The 20,920-nt window shown below is 39.8% G+C and overlaps 2 protein-coding genes across 2 annotated transcripts; both read right to left on the reverse strand.

Annotated features, from left to right (window-relative positions):
- Positions 1–14,511, reverse strand: strc1 (stereocilin 1). The gene is made up of 23 exons (XM_067587556.1): positions 14,405–14,511; positions 14,062–14,216; positions 12,058–12,244; positions 11,567–11,682; positions 10,563–10,692; positions 10,249–10,431; positions 9,653–9,691; positions 9,391–9,561; positions 8,827–8,967; positions 7,963–8,024; positions 7,647–7,782; positions 7,437–7,525; positions 6,952–7,087; positions 6,664–6,860; positions 6,263–6,353; positions 5,430–5,601; positions 4,978–5,153; positions 4,258–4,413; positions 3,241–3,383; positions 2,972–3,120; positions 2,601–2,698; positions 2,224–2,374; positions 1–763 (listed from the first exon to the last, which is right to left on the reverse strand). The coding sequence occupies exons 2-23, from the start codon at positions 14,190–14,192 to the stop codon at positions 654–656; spliced, it is 2,964 nt and encodes a 987-aa protein (XP_067443657.1). The 5' UTR covers positions 14,193–14,216; positions 14,405–14,511; the 3' UTR covers positions 1–653.
- Positions 14,512–14,608: 97 nt separating this feature from the next.
- LOC137181690 (uncharacterized) lies at positions 14,609–17,744 on the reverse strand. Its single transcript, XM_067587570.1, has 3 exons — positions 16,373–17,744; positions 15,423–16,238; positions 14,609–14,716 (listed from the first exon to the last, which is right to left on the reverse strand). The coding sequence occupies exons 1-3, from the start codon at positions 17,570–17,572 to the stop codon at positions 14,624–14,626; spliced, it is 2,109 nt and encodes a 702-aa protein (XP_067443671.1). The 5' UTR covers positions 17,573–17,744; the 3' UTR covers positions 14,609–14,623.
- Between the last annotated feature and the right edge of the window lie 3,176 nt (positions 17,745–20,920).

Raw genomic sequence — 20,920 nt, forward strand, 5'->3', positions numbered from 1 at the left:
GTTCAGTTTAATAACTTACGTCTATATTTATCACACCAGAATGTGTGCACAACAATACAAAACTCACAGCAACAATAGACTGAAAGTTGACCAATAGTAGTATTATCAGTTCTTGTTGACCTTTATGTACCTTAATCTTATCTAATTAAGAAAACTCGGGATAAATATATAAATGTAGCAAACATTACAGCTCTTACACTCTTGTCATTTCACAAAAAATATATATATTGGTAATATTTAAGTGTTTGGGTTGCTTTTCCAGGTATGGCGTAAAACATCCCTTAGAAGACTACACTGGGACAGTTGTGGTTCATACAGGTTTCTCAAGATTAAAAAAAATATACATACATATACATATATATATATATATATTCCAACAGCAATGAAAATAATTCTGTGGGAGGTTATATCGTGAAAATGTATTGCTTTTCTCTTTTTTAAGTTAAAAACTATTCCTTTGGTTACCTCAGTGCTGAATGTTGATATGTTAAGTTGCACAAAATAAATAATAATCTCATTAAATACAGTATATAGAAATACTGAAGTGACGCTTATTACAATCAGACATGGTATTGCACAGATGAATGAGATAATCTTGGTTATGTGGATGAGGAGGGAAGAGTTCTCTCCAGATCCAGCAGGGGTGAGTGGGGTCATGTGCCAGGGCAGATCAGGTCAGGGTAGCGCGGGATGATCAGCAGTATCAGCAGTCCCACTATCAGACACAGAGGACTGTGGCTCAGCGCCAGCCCCAGTGACTTCCCTACAAGAACACAGTGAAACCAATACAAATGTAGAATCATGCAAAATATGATCCCTGATTGTTATACATTTTTATATATCATAACAAAAATCACTGTAAAACAGATTTCAGTATTTCATTACACTTTCTGGAATGGTGCGGATGACACTGAAGTGATATTCCAGGTTTTAGAGCTGTTATGACTATGGAATAACAAAACAGATGGAAGAATACTCATCTCAAGTGATCCTGTTTCTGTTTCTTTTTATATAATTTAGCATGTTGAATCCCAAGGAAGCATTTCAGCATAAATATAAGAAGTTCACAATCACTCTCAAAGTGAGCATTGTCCGTTGTTCATGGACTGCTGTGAAATAAACCTCTTACAAACTCTATGACTCCACAAACTCACTCTCTGAAAAAGATACATGTAATTTTGAAATAGGTGAATTAAAGTACATTTAAGAGTCACGCACTGTGTCCCAATTCCACACTACGTACTACTCTAACAAGGATTTAGAGCAAAACCAAAGATTATTTTCATTTTCGATTAATATATTACTTGTTTGGTCTATAAAATGAAAATGGAAATGGTCAGAAAATGGTGAAACATGTCAATTCCTGTTTTCCAAAGTCCTAGATGACATCCTCAAATGTCCTGTTTTGTCCTGACCAACAGTCCAAAACCTAAAGATATTCGGTTTACTGTCATAGAGGACTAAAGAAACCAGAAAATATTCACATTTGAGAATTAAAAAATGACTCCAAATGATTAATCAATGAATTTAATAGTTGACAACTAATCTATTAATCGATTCACTCTTATGTGTGCATTATCCATATGGGCCACTGTATGAAACCCCTGAAATGCACCAATTTTCACCAGGATTGTCTCACTTTTTTTTTACAAGCAAAAACATTTGACATTGGAATAGTTTTATCTGAAAATTCTACACATATGGGACTGAAGTATAATCAAATCATACTAAATTATCTTATTTTCTGAAGGCGCTCCATGGACGCTATTGTCCTGTAATGCAATGCACAAAGGAAAAATTAAGACAAATTGCAGATGATGGGTGGACAGCTCCGTGGTGATTTCAGACAAGAAAAACAAAATGTAAAAGCATTACATCTTTGGAAAAACATGTTGCTTTCTCTTTGTTATGTTTAATTTGGCAGCAGTGATGTGACTTCTGTTGCTGCATGCCTTGTGTCATTTCCTTTTAGTGCAAATATAAAGTGCTTTATTTCTTGTACACTAAGTATTATGAATATTAATTTATAAAATACTGTATAGTATCAGTATGGAATTGGGACACAACTTTGGTTAGAGCTTTGAGAGATGTATGTTAACATTTACCAGATACACAAAATCATAAGAATAATTTACAGTTTATGAATTTGTGTTACATGAAGTATGCTTCTGAAAATGTTTAGTGGACGATAAAGTTTCATGGTTGTTTCATTCAATGTTTTACCTCTGAAGTCTACAGGCCGGTCCTCCCAGGGCGTCAGCACCATAGCCAGAGCCGTCTTCTGGACATCTGACAGAGCTGACAGCTGCTCACCAGTTACTGCAGCAGCCTGCTCATAGGAGAACATGCTGATCTGTTGCTGGCGAAACACCGCCTTCAAGTGTCACAACAGACAGAAACAGAGGAACAGAGAGATGGGAAAAGAGAAGACCAGATAAGTCGTTGTCAATATGAGTACACTAACATGATCACAGATCAAGATATTTTGGACTCCAGAGGAAGAACTTAATAAATAGAGGTCTTAATAAATAGTTAATCTTAAATCATAACAGCTAATTCTGTGAACATTGTTTTCATGTTGTCATTCATTGTCAACTTACAGCAAATCTTTTAGGTGATATCATTGAAATAGCCACAGGTGTGATTCCTTCAATTTGCTCTTTCACCAAGGAGGACATGGCCATGTCTGAAATGCCAGCTGTAAAGGGTGCAAAATGTTTCAAAGAGTGAAGTCGCACAAAGGTCCACTGAGTCCAGCCATAATAGACTGACACAATACATGTAGAGGGTGTCAATAAAACAAACAATAAAAATAAGATGGCTTTAATTTAAGGTTGATCTGATTTTCTATTTCTATCATGTAGAAAACTGTTGATAGTACAGTATCGTAATAGCAACAGAATGAAAATATAAGTTTCTTCATTGGTGATTCAGCTTTAAAAAGTATACAGATGTAGTGAATGCACCATACCTGCCAGAACTCCGATCTCAATAAAGACATCAGTTCCCCATGAGCTCATGAGTCCAAAAGCAAGGCTGTGGGTCAGTAGCCCAACAAGTGCCAGCAGCTGCTCCTCTGAGCAGGACAACCTCAGCTGACCCAGCCAGAGCACCGCCTTACTGCAGCCACCAGGGGGAGACACAGTACGTCAACAAGGGGAAGAGGAGAAAGGAGGGGAAACTAACAATACTGTGATTGAACCACTGTAAAGGTGTCTGTTATTGGTGTTATTTGCTCACCTAAACTCTACAGCATTGAAAGTGTTCATCTCTGTGGTTTTAGCTCCGCACACGATGTATCCCATAGCAACCAGTGTGCTGGAGTCAAGCTGGCTCGGACTCTGCTTGGTGGAGTTTAACACAGCGGTAAACAGTGCAGCCAGCTAGGATGAAAACAAGAGTTATGATCCAGACATAACCTTTGGACATATACTAAAACTTTGCAGTGTTGGGTGCATTAGTTTGCATTCCACAGTGTTTTGTGAAGTACATCAGTGGTACTTGTTTAATATTAAGTTAGAAATTAATTTTCTTCTACTTGGATTCACGTCAGCAGTGTACTAAATGGAGAGAGTAAGTATCCTGACATTTGGTATATTCAGTGAAGGTAATAAAAACAAATAGAACTTCATTGAGTAACTGACATATTTAGCATTATCTGCTTTCAAATACAGATATGAGAATGTGGGACAAATATAATTGTGTTGTATTATACGTAAACCTATACTGTCCGACAAAGGAAAAGAGCAGCAATCACCAAAGTGGTGACGTTAAGAAAAAAGAGTTTGAAGTTTTGAGGCTAGCCAACCAAACTGTAATAGACAGATAACTTATAACAGGTAAGAGATAATACCCAACAAGTTATATGTTCCACAACTGGATTACGCTAAGGCAACGAACAACCTGACGTGACTAGTGGAACTAAAAATTTGTCAAGCTTGATCCTAATTATATCATGGCCACATACCAACAAACTGCCATATGTTGTAAAATTACAAATATCAATCCTTCATTTACTTACATAACACATTTTTGATCTCATTTCTTGTCTATATCAAAGAGGCTTGAAATTAAATTCTGTAGTTGGCACTAAGCAACTATTCATCTTTTTTTGTTAATTGGTTACACGAACAGCACAAACTCACTGTCTCTGTACTTGATTGGACTTTAATATTGACAAATACTGAGTTTTTCGGCCTAGCAAGGCCGTAAAGTAAATGTACCCAATATGTTTACTACTGTTAACAAAGCAGCTACCTGTCTGTTGCTCCAGGCACTGACAGCACCCATAGAAGCGATGCTCCTCCTGTCAGTCAAACGTAGGGTGGTCAGCTCCTCTACTGACAGCTCCACCGCTAGTCCACCCAGCTGGGAGATCACAGACTGGGAGTAGGAGGACACGGGGCCATACGTCTTCATACACACACGTCATTCCAAAGGAGCCCAGTAAAGAAAGAGCAGACAAACAGTATTACCACCTGGGCTGAAGAGGGGAAGCTGCCCTGAACAGTAGGGACTTCTGTGATGGTGCTGAATGGACTTAAACGCACAATATGTAATTTCAGCCGCTAGGGGTCTCTCAATCAAAACATGGTAATAACACCTAAATTTATCATAAAAATGTGGCTTAAAACTAAATAAAAGTCAAATTATAACAGTTTCTGTGGAACAACCACAACGCCGATGTACTATCTTGTATGTGTGTAAGTTACTCTTCGGTAGATGCCATTGTAGAGGAGTGTGTGTGTTTACTCTTTGGTACAGGAGATATGACGCCATTGACAGGCGACCAAATGAAACGGTCCGTTACTTTGATTAAATTACAGATTTCTCTGGGTTTGAAAATTGTTGGAAACATTTGGGATGATGTAAGTACACGACTCAACAAAATATATAACATAGGTCTAGTTGTTTTTAGACATTTTAATGTGGAATAATTACATATTATACCTTTAAATAGCCACATAATAATCTCACCTCTTTGACTTTTTTGATGACCTGGCTGCGTTGGTATGATGCAAGGAATGGGTCTTGACCTATCAACTCCAGACAGTTGGAGAAGGCCGATGAAGACATGCTTGTCAGACTTTTCGAGGTCCAGGCAGAGGGAGCTGTTGTATGCAGAATCTCACAGGTAGGAACCATAGGGGTCGCTGGCAAAAGACAGACAGACGCATTCAGTATATCTGATCAGGAGATACTGTTGACATGTATCATATAGTTATATCTAAAGCATATATGACAACAACAGGTTTCATTATTAGATACATTTTTGATCAAATTTTGTTACCTTTTGTGTTACTTGCATATACTTGACTTAACAAAAAGAGATTTAATTTTTTAGAAACAATCATTCTAACTTGATTGCCATACATTCAAGAGTACCATCAGGATTCTATCAAAGATTTAAGAACCAAAGTGATGCTCACGTGACAGAGGTTTTATTTTGAGGAAGCCGAGGAAGTACTGAAGAACAAACTGCTGCTTTTCAAAAAAACGCCTCCTCTCGTTCTTGTCTAAACAGTGGATCCCAACATCCCCATGTTCCCACTGACGCTGGCTCATGAACAGCTTTTCTATTCGCCCGACAGTCATCAATTCCTGTGGGAACACACACACACACACACACACACACACACTGATGGTTTACGAGAAAAATAGGAATGTCACCATCTGATCCTGACACCTCCTGGAGATGTGACACCTGAGGGATTTATTTACAGTCTAACCTACCATGGTCTCAGTTAACAATCCCAACACCTCACTATGGATTTCTGGAAATGGAATAAATCTGTACAAGCATTGTGTTTTAATTCTTTACAACAATCAACAACAATCAGTCTATAAATCATTTAAGTTGATTGACAGAAAACTAATGTGCAATTATTTTGATAATTGACTGATCTTTCAAGTCACAAAAACGACAAATAATATGATAGTTCCAGACTTGCAAATGTGAAAACTTGCTACTTTTCTTGATTGTAAATTGAATATTTGTGGTTTTGGACCATTGGTCAGACAAAACAAAACATTTGATGAGGTCACCTTGGGCTCTAGGATATTGTGATAGGCACTTTTCACCATTTTCCAATATTTTATAGACCAGACGATAATAGACTAATCAAGAAAATAGACTGTATTGTGCAGGTTACTGATAATGGAAGTAATCTTTAGTTTTAAGGTTTTTTCTTCTCAATCTGTCTTATCTCAGGGGCAATTAAGATGTGACACTGAATGAATGAAAATACAGCAGTAAACTCACCGGGGAAATCTTCTGCAGCCTTTCCTCGGGCAGGAAAAAGAGAAATCTGTCCACCTGACTGAGCGTAGTCTGGTTCCAGCTCTGCACTGGGCTGTGAGGAAACAGAACACTTCATCATCTTAACACCATAAGCCTTGTGGTGTGAACAGCTGCTATATCTGTTCGCAAAGAGCTTTGTCATATGTGTCCTCTCAATCACTCAGATCCCTAATCATTCAGATAATTTTCATGTTTTCACCTCAACTGAAAACTTACACAACAGGTTGAGGAAATCTGCCACACACACACTTTTAAAATCCAACTGGATAAACTCTTAAAATGCACACACACAATTAAAATTACTGATTTCTTGCATTTTCCTCCCAATGGTTAAAACTTTGCATTTGAGGTAATCACATTACCCGAAGGCAGCAGGTTCTTGCAGGATTGAAGCCACTATGTCCATCTTGCTGCTGCTGTAGCACAGCCCCAGAAGGAAATCCAGATTGTCAGTGAAGAAGCTGCGGTCCAGTTGGACGAATACCTCATCCACCACAAACGTGGCCATGATGCCCAGTGAACGGAACTCCTCTTCAGTGAACACCCCTGTGTACATGCCCTGCAGAACAAGAGTGCAACAATCACTGCTGACCACACATCAAATACACAAAACAACTAAAACTCTGCACTACTGAACACCTTCTACTGACCATCCTCTGCACCATTTTGTCCACCAGGAGCTCCTGTTTTGTTCTTGACAGCACGATAAATTGATGAAGGTCCTTAATAATTATCTTCCTTAGAGTGTCCATCATATCTGTAGAGAACTTTTTAATGGTGCTCACCCTGCACACACAAAATAAGGGTTAGGGTGTATGTCTTTAAGTGAGTATGTCTTTAAATCTCTACTAATAAACTGTTGTTTCAGCTTTTATGAATATAAAGTGTGGCTCTTCTAGGTTGATGGTTGATACTGTCAAGTGGACAATGAATTAATCAACCAAATCAAGCCAATTTTTGATGTTTTATCTCGATAAGGAGAGAGCAGCCACTAACCTTCAATGTTATTATTATTTATTATTATTATTTATTTTATTATTCTTCATTATCTTCTATTTATAGCGAGATCACTATTTCTCTTTCTCTCATGTTAATATATTTATTGTGCATTGATTAATTACAACTTCAGACTTACGGCATGGACAGGGCAATCTCAGCTCCAAGATCTTCAAGCAGCTGAGAGAAGAACTCAAACTGATACAGCTCATCGATCACACACTTTTTCTGTCCCGAGTAGAAACAAATACACATGAAAATGCATTTTATATCACATGAACAGGAACAACACGTCTGCCCTTGTTGCCCTACAGTACAATCAGATCAATCAAACAAACAGTATGTCTACCAGTGAGGTGTGCAGAGGACTGGGCTGCTGCCTGAGAAACGCCAGGATTCTTCTCACTGGCAAAGGCAAAGGATCAGCTCTGAAACGCTCCTGTAAGGCCTTACAGCTCACACCCTGACCCACTGTTCCCAGACTCCTGATTACATAAAGAGAGAAAAGTCTTAAGATGCACATAGCCTCACATATACATTAAAGCTGCAGAGTACTAACACATTAAAGACAGAAAAGTTGGGTATAGACTAGGATTGTACACAAAAAAACACTGTGTTTACACAGTTATCTAACAAATAGGCACACACAAACAAATTGGACTTACAGGAAATCTTGCTTGATAAGATTTGGTTTAGTACCAAGCACCTCTTTGAATATTGCTTTAGCCTGGGGAAGAAACGGAAAAAGGAGTTGTGTTATATAGTTTACAGGTTTATGCAGCCTCCAGGCAGCTTCTGTTCCGTGATCAGAGACAATGGCAATCTGATAAGGAGACACTTTTTGTCTGCAGCATTTGTATTCACACGCAAGTCCATTCACAGTATCGGTGATGATGTCTTTGCTTTTACTTCTCATCTTAATAATTTAGTAACTAATCAAGATGCTGTCATACACACCTTCTCATGACAAACACAGGAAGCATATTTAATTAGAGGAAGCTTGAGGAGATGATAACATGGTGTCACCGGCTCTGTATTCAAATAGGCAGGAGTTTGTGAACTGACTAACAACTTGATGGCATATTCTATCATCAGGTGAAACATTTGTATAAATTTCATTTCATTTTTATTCCAGTTTATCTGTATATTGCACTATTTGGTGCTTTTTTTCCTTTTCTTTTGCTTTGATTAATAAACTTTAAAAATTTGACCATTACTTGGGCTTCCTGTACATGGAAGCCCAAGCCCAAATGTACAATTATGTACATTTTTCAGATTTTTCTCCAACCACTACTACTGAGCTTTCTTTTCTTCCTTGTTAAATACTTAATACTTGATATTTGATCAAACAAAGCAACTTGACAAATGAAAAACTCTCTATTGCTGACCTGTTTACCACTCTGCATATGCAGCCTGTGATGGGGACTGTGATGGGCTGGCATTGCATTTTTTTTAAAAGTAACGAGCACTCAAAGTTGACAAGCACAGCTGTTTCGATGTGTGCTGATGGAAGATGGGCTGTGTGATACCTGCTGTGTGTTCCAGGGTTTTGTGGATGCAGTGGTGATGTTGTTCACAAGCTGATGAGTCCTGGGCAGGATACTGAGCAGCGGTGTGCAATAGAGCAGAGGCTCTACATCATCCAACCAGCCAACCACTTCTGGAAAGCCCTGGTAGGGACAAAGTTCAAATATCAGGGGGGGCCATCCTGGTAGTCTACAGTTTTAAGAATCTGACGTATTTGCAACCCCTCCATTTGTCCAGCTGATGACATTTGTTGCATGTCATTCCCCCTCTTTCTCCCACAGTCTGTCTCTACTGTATCTTTTTCTATGAGACAAAAAATGTCCCCAAAAGTATTAAGATATCACAAGGAATAGATGTCACAGGTGCTGTCCACCAATTAATCATTTACATAACTCTGAGTGAACTTTAATGAAAGCTTAGAGAATAATTCCAAATCTATCATGAGTAATAAGATATTGTGTCCTTAATATTATTACTCTTTTTTCAATGCTGCATTTTATTCTAAATTTATTATGACTCTATATGCATGTGTGTCCCCACTATTATTGCGAATGTGTGTGTTGTACCCATAGTTTGGCGGAGATAGCGTTTGCTTGTGGTGGGCTGAAGCCTGGTGTGTGTTGAGCCATGGCAGGCAGGGATGACAGCAGCTTGTCAGAGGTCAGTGTCAACAAAGCCTCCGTCTTTACTCCCACAACGAGGGAGCCGAGCTCCTCCAGCCGGCCTGGAGTGCTCAGCTGGGCAGAGGGGAAGAATGTGTGGAGGTCAGGGCACACAAAATGAGTAGAGAGCAAACTCTACGCTAAATGTGGTTACAAAAACACTTACTGTGTTACTTGAAGACAGCTTGTCTACAATTATGGAGGCCTGAAAAAGATACAGAATGACAGCAAATGAGTAAAAACGCTGGTAAATAACATTTCAAATGGTAATTTAACTGGTACTTGACTGGTATGCCAATATATGCTGTATCTACTTGTTTATAATGGGTGAAATATTCAAATCCAAAATGTTTTTTTATATCTTCACCATTACATTAAATGACAAATTCTAAATGATAATTTAGGTTTTGGTTTAAATCTGCTTTTACAACATTTTTGTCATGATGGACCTGCCAAAAAGGTCTGTGGGCTTAAAGAGGTTAATCCTTAGTCTCTTTAAGACATATGTGTGCAAGACAACAGCTGTGAGACTGAGAGAAAAAGTGAGAGGCTCAAGGGTCAGTGTACTGAAGACTGGCTGCCTGTCAGCTGTTCCTCAGGCCTACAAACCCCACCAGCTGCCAAGAAACCCAACCATGTATGACCAATAAAGACTTGTGCAGTGAAAGGGATTGACTGCACCCATGTATACCTGATACCTGACAACTATTTCATATGTAAGAATCGGTTCACTAGTAAGAAAGGTTGAGCACACTCCTCTACCTGTTCAGGACTGAAAGGCACAGAGTCAAGAGCAGGAAGGACAGCAGGTAGCTGTGATGAGGTGAGACGCTGCAGGAAAGTCACACCCAGCGAGGGCAGGAGATGGGCGAGCTCTGCCAGTCGGTCAGGGCTGAGTGAGGATGGGACACTTAACTCTGTGCTATTGAGTAACACACTGGAAGTCTGGATATAAACATCAGAACAAGCAAAGAGACAGCATGGATAATATAAATACTTCTTAAATGCAGTTGTTAAATGAAAACACATTAAAAAAAAACAACAAAGAAACCACGTATTAACTTTGCTGTTCCTACCAGGTGGCTTGGCAGGCTGCGTCCCTCGCGTGTGCAGTTCATGACAAATTCCTGGATGACTCTGAAGGCCTTAGTGCCTTTGTATACCAGGAGGTCCTTTGAGTCTGCCAGGCACGAGAGATTACCCAGCCTAAAATTACAAACACTGATTCAACATCACACACCTGGGAGCAGATGAGAGATTTGCTGACAAAATGCTAAATATAGGCCTACATTTCAGAAATTCTCACTAAATTAACCCCTTAATATGAGCAAGCAGTAGCCTTAATGATGAGCCAGTCATTGCAAACTAATGCAGCCAAATGTTTCAAATTCTAGTGTAGACCCAAAAATATGAAAAAATACCAAATCTGAAAAGACAGACAGTGTGAAATAAGATGATTTTAACAACCTTAAAGCTACTACATAGGGGCATTGTTTTAATGTTGAGTAACTGTACTGTCTCTAAGTACAAATTACTGTATATTTCATTCTAAAAAATGTGACTTCATTATCTGGGTCATAAGACTTATCTTTTTTAAATGGCCAATGAATGAAAGTCACAGACAAAGGTCACTGACCATTTAAAACAAACTTGATTTTAATGCCAACCCTTTTTTAACATTTTCACCACCCATTTCTTGGAGACACCCTTTGTGCATTGCACCTGGATAATTTCTAAAACTTAAAAATAAAAGATTATAGTCTGATCTCCTAAAACATACATTTCATGTTCAATAGCAGTCCATGTAAGTTTTACATAGTGCTAGTGTCTTGCAGGTGAAACAGTGGGTGGGAAAGATTAAAAGCAAGTAAGTCACTCTATTTAAATGAAGGATATTTCATTATGGAAGCGAGATACAAGCAATCTGTTTACATATCAAAATATGACTTTACTTCTACACTACCAAGAATGAGATTGATCTTAAAAATCCAGCAAAATCAAACTAAATAGCAATATGCTTTGCCACATGTAGAGTTAATACAGAAAGGTTGGGAGTTGCCTATATAAAGTGTTTCCTGACCTGGTGAAATCCTGAGCTGTCAGGTTTCTGTAGGTGCCGATGAGGCTCTGTGCTATGAATTCCTGCTTTAGGGGGCTCAGAGTGTTTCTTTGCAATACATCCAGTCCGTCTAATAGCTGGGGATTGACATGATGACAAAAATATAGTTAGAACGTTTTTTTAATCCAAATACATATGTATAATATAATCATGGCAAATATTAGGTCACAGACAAATAATTCAGCAGTCTTTTCACCTTAAAAAATCATTAACTTACTCCTAAAACCTTCTTCTATATTCATGTTTGAGCCCTGAAAGGTCAGTTCATGTGTTTCTATCTTTATTTATTCAACATTAGCTACAAGCATATGACACATATTGGTGGTGACCGAGAAAGATCTTTTGACCAGTATGTGACAGGTAGCACTGCTGGGCCCCGGGGCCAATCGAACTGACAGAGTACTGGCTTCTCTGGTTTCGCAGCCAGGTGTCAGAGCTCAGAGGGCTGTTACCTGAGCAGGTGAGAGGTGTTGGAAGTTGTGGAAGGGCAGGTAAGTGATCAGGTTTCCAGTGTCCCTGATGAGTGACTGATGACCTCTGGTGATTTTGGAGGGGGGCAAAACTTTGCTGTACCACAAGCCAAATGCTCGCCTCCGATCCAGTGACATGGACCCCAAGTATCTGTTAATAGTCCCCCTCCTAGAAAAAATACAATTACAGAATTTTTTAAACTTGTGTGTGATATACTGGCACGGTTGCTTTGTAACAGTTTTATAGAATATTTGCAAAATATTGTCTGCAGCCTGCTTTGAAAGATTGTATTAAACAATTTAAACCTAGAGGAACGTTGAGCAAACTATTTACATATATCATTGTAAGCCAAATTAAATCTTTAAAAGGAATAGCTTATTTTTTTGAGTAAATACTTTTATTTGCTTTCATGCCTAGATTTAGATGAGAAAATTAACACAACTCTCATGTCTCTCCATAAAATATGAAGCATCAGCCAGGAGATGGTTAGCTTAACTTAGCATAAAAACTGGAAGCAGAGGGAAACAGGGTTTGTCCAAAGGTAAAATCACACACAGCACCTCTAAAGCTCACAAATTAACACGTTATATTTAGTTTGTTTAATCCAGACAGAAAACATACTGTAAAAATTATAGTACATTACAGTAATACGAGGAGCTATGCGCTGTTTCCATTCTTTGTTTTAAGCTAAGCTAACAGTCCCCCAGCAGCAGCCTCATACTGAACAGACAAGTATAAGGTATGGTATCAATATTCTCATCTAACACTCACCAAGAAAGCAAATAAGCGTATTTTGCTTATACTCCTTAAAGTCGGATGTATAAAATTGTATATCAACAAGCTGATGTAGTGTAGCATTGTTTTGTAGCATAAAACTCAAGAGACAAAAACAACAGACCCATTTGTTTCCACTTTTAGGTTTGTGTAGCATATCAATAACATTATTTTGCACTTTTTGTTTCCATTTTAGATATTATTGTACAATCTTACTTGCCGGGCTTTGATACAGTTGACTTTGATACAATGAGATTTGTTTGTGCTTTTATCATTAGTTGTATGTGCATGAACCTTAAGGGACAATTAAGTTTAAATTGATTTGTGCTCAGTCATTAACAGCTGGTAAAGACCAAAACATGACTGTGGACTGAGACTGAGTCAGATTGTTTTGCTATTCTGCTCGATATTTAATGATTAATTCCCGTTGAATCAACAGCAAATACCTACACACAAATTATAATGCCCTTTCTGGACTGAAATCTGGTCACAAACTAGTATCCTTTACTTTCTATGTTTAATGCATGTTCCTGGCACATTGGGGTGCAATGACACATCACTTCTCACTGAAGCCTAACACCAGGGCTGTGATCAGAGGGGAGCATACTACTTTATATAGGAAAGTGACATTGCATAATTGTGCATCATTGAAATAAATCATGCTGTTCACTTCATACTCTTGGCAGAGGTAACACAAAGATACTCAGTTCCCACCTTGTTTGGCATATGAAAATAATACTAAAGTAGGATCCCTTTAAATAGTCCAAGTAATCGTTCAACATTTTGGGAAATGTGCTTATTGTCTTTGTTTTGTTAGATGAGAAGATTACGGAACTTATGCGGGTAAGTTATTATCGTGTATCACAACATAATCTTGTGTGGACAAGATTTAAAAAAAATCATCTTTCAGGACTTGAGGGGCTCTGTGGAAGCTCAATACTACTCTCATCTCTCATATCTGTCTGTTAAATACAAGGCTACAGTCAGCAGCTGGTTTGCTTAGCTTAGCATAGAGGCTGGAAAACAACAAGCCTGGCCAAAACAGAGCTAATACAATGCACTTACCAACACCTCTAAAGCTCACTAATGCTGCTGTGTGACTGTTTGTGTTATGAGAAATCCTGGTGATAGAAATAAGTGACATAATACTCAGTAGTAATGACCCCACGGCTGCTTAAGATTAGTTGACACGTAACATCACCAGCACTTACACATTGGCGTTGTTTTGCAGTGAAGGCAAAGCATGGATGTCAGCTGGACTGGCTGCAGCCAGCAGGGGAGCCAGCTCAGGAAAGAGACTTCCATCCTTCACCAGGTGGGTCTGGAACAGCACTGACACCATGGTGGACAGGTAATTATCTGGCAACTGGCAAACACAAGCAAATACCAGTTGTGTGTCAGCAAGAATGGGATACTGCATACTGTATAATTAACAAAGGCTAAAAAGATGGCATCATTGTGAAACAGAGAACTGAGAATTCCAGGAATAAACAGGAAAAGAGAGCTAATTGTGGCTAGTGGAGGCTTCACATGTATGGTGATCTGCTTATTCACCTGCAGTGTATCCTTGTTTCTGCTATAATACTGAAGGATCAGTCTGACAGTGGTGATGTGAGCCGCACTGAGCACCGACCTCAGGCTGCTCAGTGGTATACTGAAGTACTCCTAGAAACACAAATAACACAAACATACATAAGGAAATAAGCCCAAAACAAGCATGAAACACACACACATAAATGATGCATGATGGATGGAAAAACTTCACATCAGCATTTAAACTGTGGAAAGCGCAGGTATCACCTTAATGATGAAGAATTCATCACTGGTCACATCTCTGGCTGTCTGCATCAAGCTGGTTAGTACTCTCTACAGAGGAGAAACACACACACACACACACACAGTCAGTGGAGGGATTAATGGCAACAACCATAATCCGGGAGTCTGTTTTGACACAATACTGTAATACTGTAATTGTCAAATCAAGTGTGAGCCAGTAGAGATTACACGCAGCTGAAGAGATTCATTATGTCGATATCAGTGACAGGAGTGTAACTATACACCACCTGTAGGCTGGCTGTATACCTGAGGTCAACCGTTACACAATGACACTAATGGTAACTGATATGGATGAATAATTAGATAAAGCAAGTGAATTGTTCAACATAGAAACTGATTAAGCCTATCTGAATAAAAGATGAGGTACATTTTCTATTCAAACTACTCTGATTAATCTACAGAATACATTTCCAAAAAAAAAGTGTCAAAACAGACTTTATTAGTTCTCATTTACCAACAGATTCCTGTTCTTTCTCGCAGTATAAGTAGTAAAAACATAATGTAGCAAGTGGAGAATACATTTACTCAACTGCTATGTTTATATGCAAATTTGAGTTACTTGTATTTCCTTGAATATTTCCATTTAATGCTACTTTATACTTCTACTCCACTACAAGTTAGAAGGAAATATTGTACTTTTTACTCTGCTACATTTATTTGACAGCTTGAGTTCCTCGACCACTGATAGCAAGATACTCTTCTTTTCAAACAGTGACTGCACAATTAAATTTCCTACCCCAAAGCACTGCAGCAACACCCTCTTTTTGTCAAGGTCGTTCTCCTGCTCGAGATAGCGAGCCACAGACGAGAGCACGCTAAGTCTTATGTTCTCAGTGACATGCAGTGAGGTGTTCTGGACCTCCTCCAAGGCCAGCAGGATCACCACAGTAGTGCTGACCCCCTGCTCCATCATAGTAACCACAGGTGGAGTCAACAGATCCCCCACCCTGGACCTCAGACTCTCCACCCAGCAGCGCACCATCATCTGCAGGACCATATTCTGACTGGCCCCGGGCTGGCATACTGAGGTAAAGTCAGCAGAGCAGGTCCAGTTGAACTGCCTCACCAATTTTTTGGCCAGGCAAACATTATGCTCTGCAGTGGTGTTGTTAGTGCTGGTGTAGTTGGTGTAGGTGGCACACATAGTGCTCACCCACTTGCTAGACAGCTCACGGGCCAGCAAAAAGAGGAGACCGGGATTGGGGCAGATAGATGATACAAATTTGGTCTGATCATGCTCCCAGCAGAGAGTCAGGAGTGCTGCGTCTGGAAGGGATACGCTCCAGCTGGAGTACTGGCACTGCTCTGCAGGGTTGAATCCCATCACGCCTCCTCCTTGTCCGCCACCTCCACCAGGAGATATCCCCGGTTTAGAATAGTTGGCACAGTGCTGTATTAACCAGGTGTTGTCCTGATTGGCCAACAGGTTCTGGAGGACTGTTTCATTGGAGCAGACTTTTGAGGTGAAGTTAAGTGGGTCAATCTCAGCGCAGAGAGCTAGCTCAGTCATGTCCACAATGATGGGACGGGTCCAATCGGAGTACTTGCACACCTGAAATACAGATTACATGAGTACAAGATCAGAATACGATTTCTGTGTTATTGAGTTGTTGTGTGATAACATTCGCTTTTCTTTTTTGTTCATACAAGTTGATTGGATACATGTGATCCAGGTAAAATACTCACCTGTCGTAACACCTCTATTTCCTCAATTTCCTTCAGATCTGCGCAAACTGATTTCACCCATTTGTTCTGAGGGTCTTGTAACAGCTTCTCAAACACAGACGCCTTGCAGCAGACATTCTTCTGAAAAGCAAGCTTATCGTACTGCCAACACAGGCCGACCACTGAATCGTCCACCTGCCGTTCTCCCCACGTGTGGTAGTCACACCAGTCTGCAATGCTGAAGGGCTTGGGCGCCTCAGTGGGTGGAGAAGTCAAAGAGGTGTTGCAGTGACTCCCAAGCCAGGAATTTTCCTTCTTGCTTAGCAGGCTATTTAGAAAAGTTTTGTTGGAGCAAACCTCTCTTGTAAAACCTCTGGGATCACGGAGGATGCACTTTGACAAAACATCAGTGGTAATCTGCATCACATCATGCCACTCAGAGTAGCGACAAGAATCTAGCATAAGTGAATCCAGGCCAGGGATTGGTGGTGGAGACACCAGATTTGAGCAGTTAGGCATGAACCGCATATTTTCAGGGTTTGACAATAAAAGCATGAAGAATCTATTATGCTCACAGATGAGTGTCGTCAGCCTGGGACCATCCAGGTTCATGCAGAACTCCAGTAAAGATGGGTCCACTGGGACTGAGGGCTTGTCAATCCACTCCTCATAGACACAGAACTGACTCACCATGTATTCGGGGTCCGCTGAAGCGTTTGCACAGTATCCATACAGCCAGGTGTTCATCTGGTCTGAAAGTAGCTTCCTCATCAACAAAGCATTGTGACACACCTGCTTCACAAACGGCTCACGTTCGTTATCACTGCACAGTGACACGAGGACAGCATCCACCACCTCGTCTTGTAACCAGTTCTTGTAGTTGCAGGCGAGCTGTTTGAGGTTGGAAGCTTCTCTGGCTATTCGGTGAGGTGCAGAACGAGGGAGGGGGAGAGTCTGTGAGGGAGAAGTGACGGCAGGGGAAGGCTTTGTGTCCCCTACGCTGCAGTCTGATGACCTGCTGACAAGTGGAGACACCAGTGCTTGAATAACATAACACATGTTGCTCCACACCTGCTCCATCTGCGTAGCGCTGAGGGAGCTAAGCGCCTGGCAAAGGGTGAGTACAGATGTGGAGGATCCCTCTCTTGAACCCGCAAGGATTTCAGCGCACAGCGTGTCATTGAGCCCGGCCAGATTGCGGCGATCGCACTTGAGCAGCATATAGTGGCTGTTATCAGTGTCTGCCTCTTGGACACTGCGTTGGAAGGGGGCGCTGGGAGAACTCTGGCACTCTGGCCCTGGATATGTGCACAGAGACTGTTCTGAAGCCAGGAAGGTTTCCAGAAGGATGTCAATGATTGAGTTACCGAAGGACCAGCTTACATTGTGTTTTATTCCCCTAAACAAAACAGGTATTGAATAATTATAACAGATTCAATCAATGACACCATAATATTTACAAAAATGCATGCAGGTTTAGTGAGACCCAGTCTGGCTAATAAGTGTTTTACTGCTTGGAGACATGGAAGATGTTAATTAAAGGTGACCTGTGGAGTTTTCTTGTAAACAAACAAAAGTTCTGTTTAAATTAATAGTTTCTCACCAAAACACATTGTGTGAATCATTGAGGTCTTAAAACATCTTGAATGTGTTTCCTTCCTTATAAAAAACTTATATTTAAATCCTACATTCTTTACATACATATTTGCTAGCTAGCAGTCATCTTCTTTACTGCCTTTGTCTACATATTGCAACTCTTTTTTGTGCGTTACCACCAATCAGTGGAATAGTGTGAGCTGGTAGGAATATGTACTGCGTCGTGCACATGGACACTACGAACAAAATGGGGATCCACTCTCAAAAACATTGCTCCATAGCGCTACTAGTGCAAAAAACTCCACAGGGTACATTTAAAGGATAAGTTCACAATTTTTTATGTCTGTCTTAAAACAGTGAGGTGCCCAAATGAACACTGAACCAGGTTTTTCTTTCGTAATCATTCCTCTCGTTCATACTGACCATTAGAAGATCCAATCCAAATGTGCTTACAGTGTGAGTTATGAAGGACAAAATCCACAGTCCTCGTTTTGAGCAAAAAATGTATTTAAAAGTTTATCTGAAGATAATATGAGGCTTCAGCTGTATGAGTTAGTCAAATAAAGATATCTACCACAGTTACAGCTTTTTAAGTAAAAAAAAAAAAGTGTGTTTTCCTGTTCAGCTACAGTGGAAGGATTGTAACAAGGCTGAAGCTTCATATTAGCCTCAAGTAAACTTCTGCACAGAAGGAAGGCTATAGTCATTGTCCCCTTTTACTTACAGTATCAGTCAAAAGTTTAGACACTTTCTCATTCAAGTCTAAACATTTGACTGGTACTGTACATTGTGAGTGCATTATGAAGTGATGTCTTAATGTCTGGTATGAACAGGAGGAATGATTACATCAAGAAAAACATGTCAATGTTGACACCTGACTATTGTTTGAGGACAAACGTGAAAAATTGTGAACCTATCCTTTAACATGGAAAAATGACTTACCACATTATGAGTTGCTTGAGATCTCCTGCAGAATGAGCAGGAAAAAAAATTCATTAGCAAAAAGAATTTGTACAGTAATGAACTTTAGATTATATAATGTATAAAATTTCATGGCATTGCTCAAATGATTATACTGATGAAAAACAATCACCTTGCTCACAGGTCTCTTTTCCTTTTAAAGATGGGATCCTGATTCCAAACTGTAAGGCTATTTTGATGTAGTCCATCGGTACTTGGAGAACTGTTGCCATGAATGCTGAGACATATTTCACAGCATTATCCACCACGTCACTCAGAGCAGTCATCAATTTCCCAGAAAGAGGGAGACTCGACAGTATTTTTAAAAACATCTGCTGAAAACCATTTAATGTTGCTGCCGTTGATTCCCCCATCCTGAGGTAGGCCCTCAGGAAACTGTTTGAATCCCCATCTGCGCCATCATCCTGCGTCGTGCATGTCTGGGATCTCAGAGATGACATGAACATCAGTAGTGGTTTACCCAACTCCAGAGACACTGTCTTTGTTAGCTCTGCCTCCAGTCCACAGTCCTGTCTCCCAGATAAAATACAAACTAACATTTTGGGAAGGTCATCAAAGAATCTCTCTCTCATCAGTGGTTGGAAGACACCATACAAGTTACCCAGAACACCAAAATATGCATTTAAGTCAACACTCTCTACTGTGAAAGAGCTGCCAAGGGTGCGTGTATTTTCATTTTCACTGGACAAGGAGTGAATTTGATTAATAACTGTGTGGATGTCTTCTTTCAATTTGGTGACGCCATCGGGATTCTGGTCGGTCTCTCTTTGTATTAATTTGGGCTGCGAACACACTTGCTTGACATCACAGATGATCCCTGTGCAAAAAAGAAAGGAAACATTCATTTCTGTTGATCCACATTGACATTAGTCATCTCTATCAACTCTTTGCTATTGTGAATATTGAGACATCAGAATTAATTACAATTAATATCAAGGCTTGTGTGCTATTTATTTTCATTTTAACCTTAATTTAAACAGTAAGTCCCATTGAGATTGGAAATCTCTTTTGTATGTAGAAATATTTTTGTCCATTTGTTCACAAGCTTAGCAAAACATGTCTTCATTGAAAAATGACCCAATTAAGTGACAGATATCAATTTAGTTTAGTTTGTAAGTCTTAATGAGTACCAACTGGTACTCATTACTCATGATCAAATTAATAAAGCTTTAATAGCAACCCAGCTTAAATATTGATCACATGATACTGTCATCTTGATAGAATAGTTTTGTTTTGCTAGTTTTTTGGACAATGCATGCTAGTTGTTAATTTCCTTCACGCTAAATCAGACTTTGTAGCTACGTACCAAAGAGGATGCACATCATGCAAGCAGCTGGAGTCGACCACATTGTCAGTGTCCTCACTAGCCAATCCAAATATTTAAAAAAAAAATCCACTTAGTTTTAACCTGTTGATGTAGAGTAGATGTTCAGCTGAGGAAGAGGAACCGGATTAAGAAAACGGACGTTCATGCTTGTTAAGTGTAGAGTCAAGTCTTATACAGAAAACGCATTCAACAAGCTGATCATGAACTCATCTCTCTTACACGCCACTGTGCGCACAGAGGCTGCAGGCTCCTCACCTCCGCCTCCACCTGCAACTCTATACCTGCTCTAAAAGCAGCCTAATTAAGGACACCGGTAAAGGGGGGAAAACTAGGTGCGAAATGAGGGCTGTGAAACGCAGAAGGGATTTCGACAACAAGCACGGCCGTCGGTGCTGAATTATTAATGAGGTGTAGTTGATTAACTCCTCCAGTCTGAAACATGAGTCCTGCAAGAGGAGAGCAAGACACCAGACTGACTGCTGGAGGATTTACATGACATCTGATGAAAATACTCTGGTACAAGACTCTTTATAACCCCTGACACAGCCTGATGTTGCTGTAGATGCTTTATTAAAACGGGGAAAGGCTTCATTCACGCGTTTAGGGGGTGTAATGTAGAATATCACAAGTATTAACCATTATAACTACAAAGAAACAATAATCTT

Source organism: Thunnus thynnus, chromosome 1, assembly GCF_963924715.1.
Source record: "Thunnus thynnus chromosome 1, fThuThy2.1, whole genome shotgun sequence".
Taxonomy (NCBI): Eukaryota; Metazoa; Chordata; class Actinopteri; order Scombriformes; family Scombridae; genus Thunnus; species Thunnus thynnus.

Coding starts and splice junctions, on each gene's coding strand:
- strc1 (XM_067587556.1), bottom strand. CDS start 14,192: ATGGTGTCAGTGCTGTTCCAGACCCACCTGGTGAAGGATGGAAGTCTC. Junction 8,025..8,826: donor AACCCTGGAACACACAGCAG/GTATCACACAGC, acceptor TTTCTTCCCCAG/GCTAAAGCAATATTCAAAGA. Junction 2,699..2,971: donor TGAGATCGGAGTTCTGGCAG/GTATGGTGCATT, acceptor CACCCTTTACAG/CTGGCATTTCAGACATGGCC.
- LOC137181690 (XM_067587570.1), bottom strand. CDS start 17,572: ATGCTGCTCAAGTGCGATCGCCGCAATCTGGCCGGGCTCAATGACACG. Junction 16,239..16,372: donor AAATAGAGGTGTTACGACAG/GTGAGTATTTTA, acceptor TCTGTATTTCAG/GTGTGCAAGTACTCCGATTG. Junction 14,717..15,422: donor TGTTGCTGCAGTGCTTTGGG/GTAGGAAATTTA, acceptor TCTCCTCTGTAG/AGAGTACTAACCAGCTTGAT.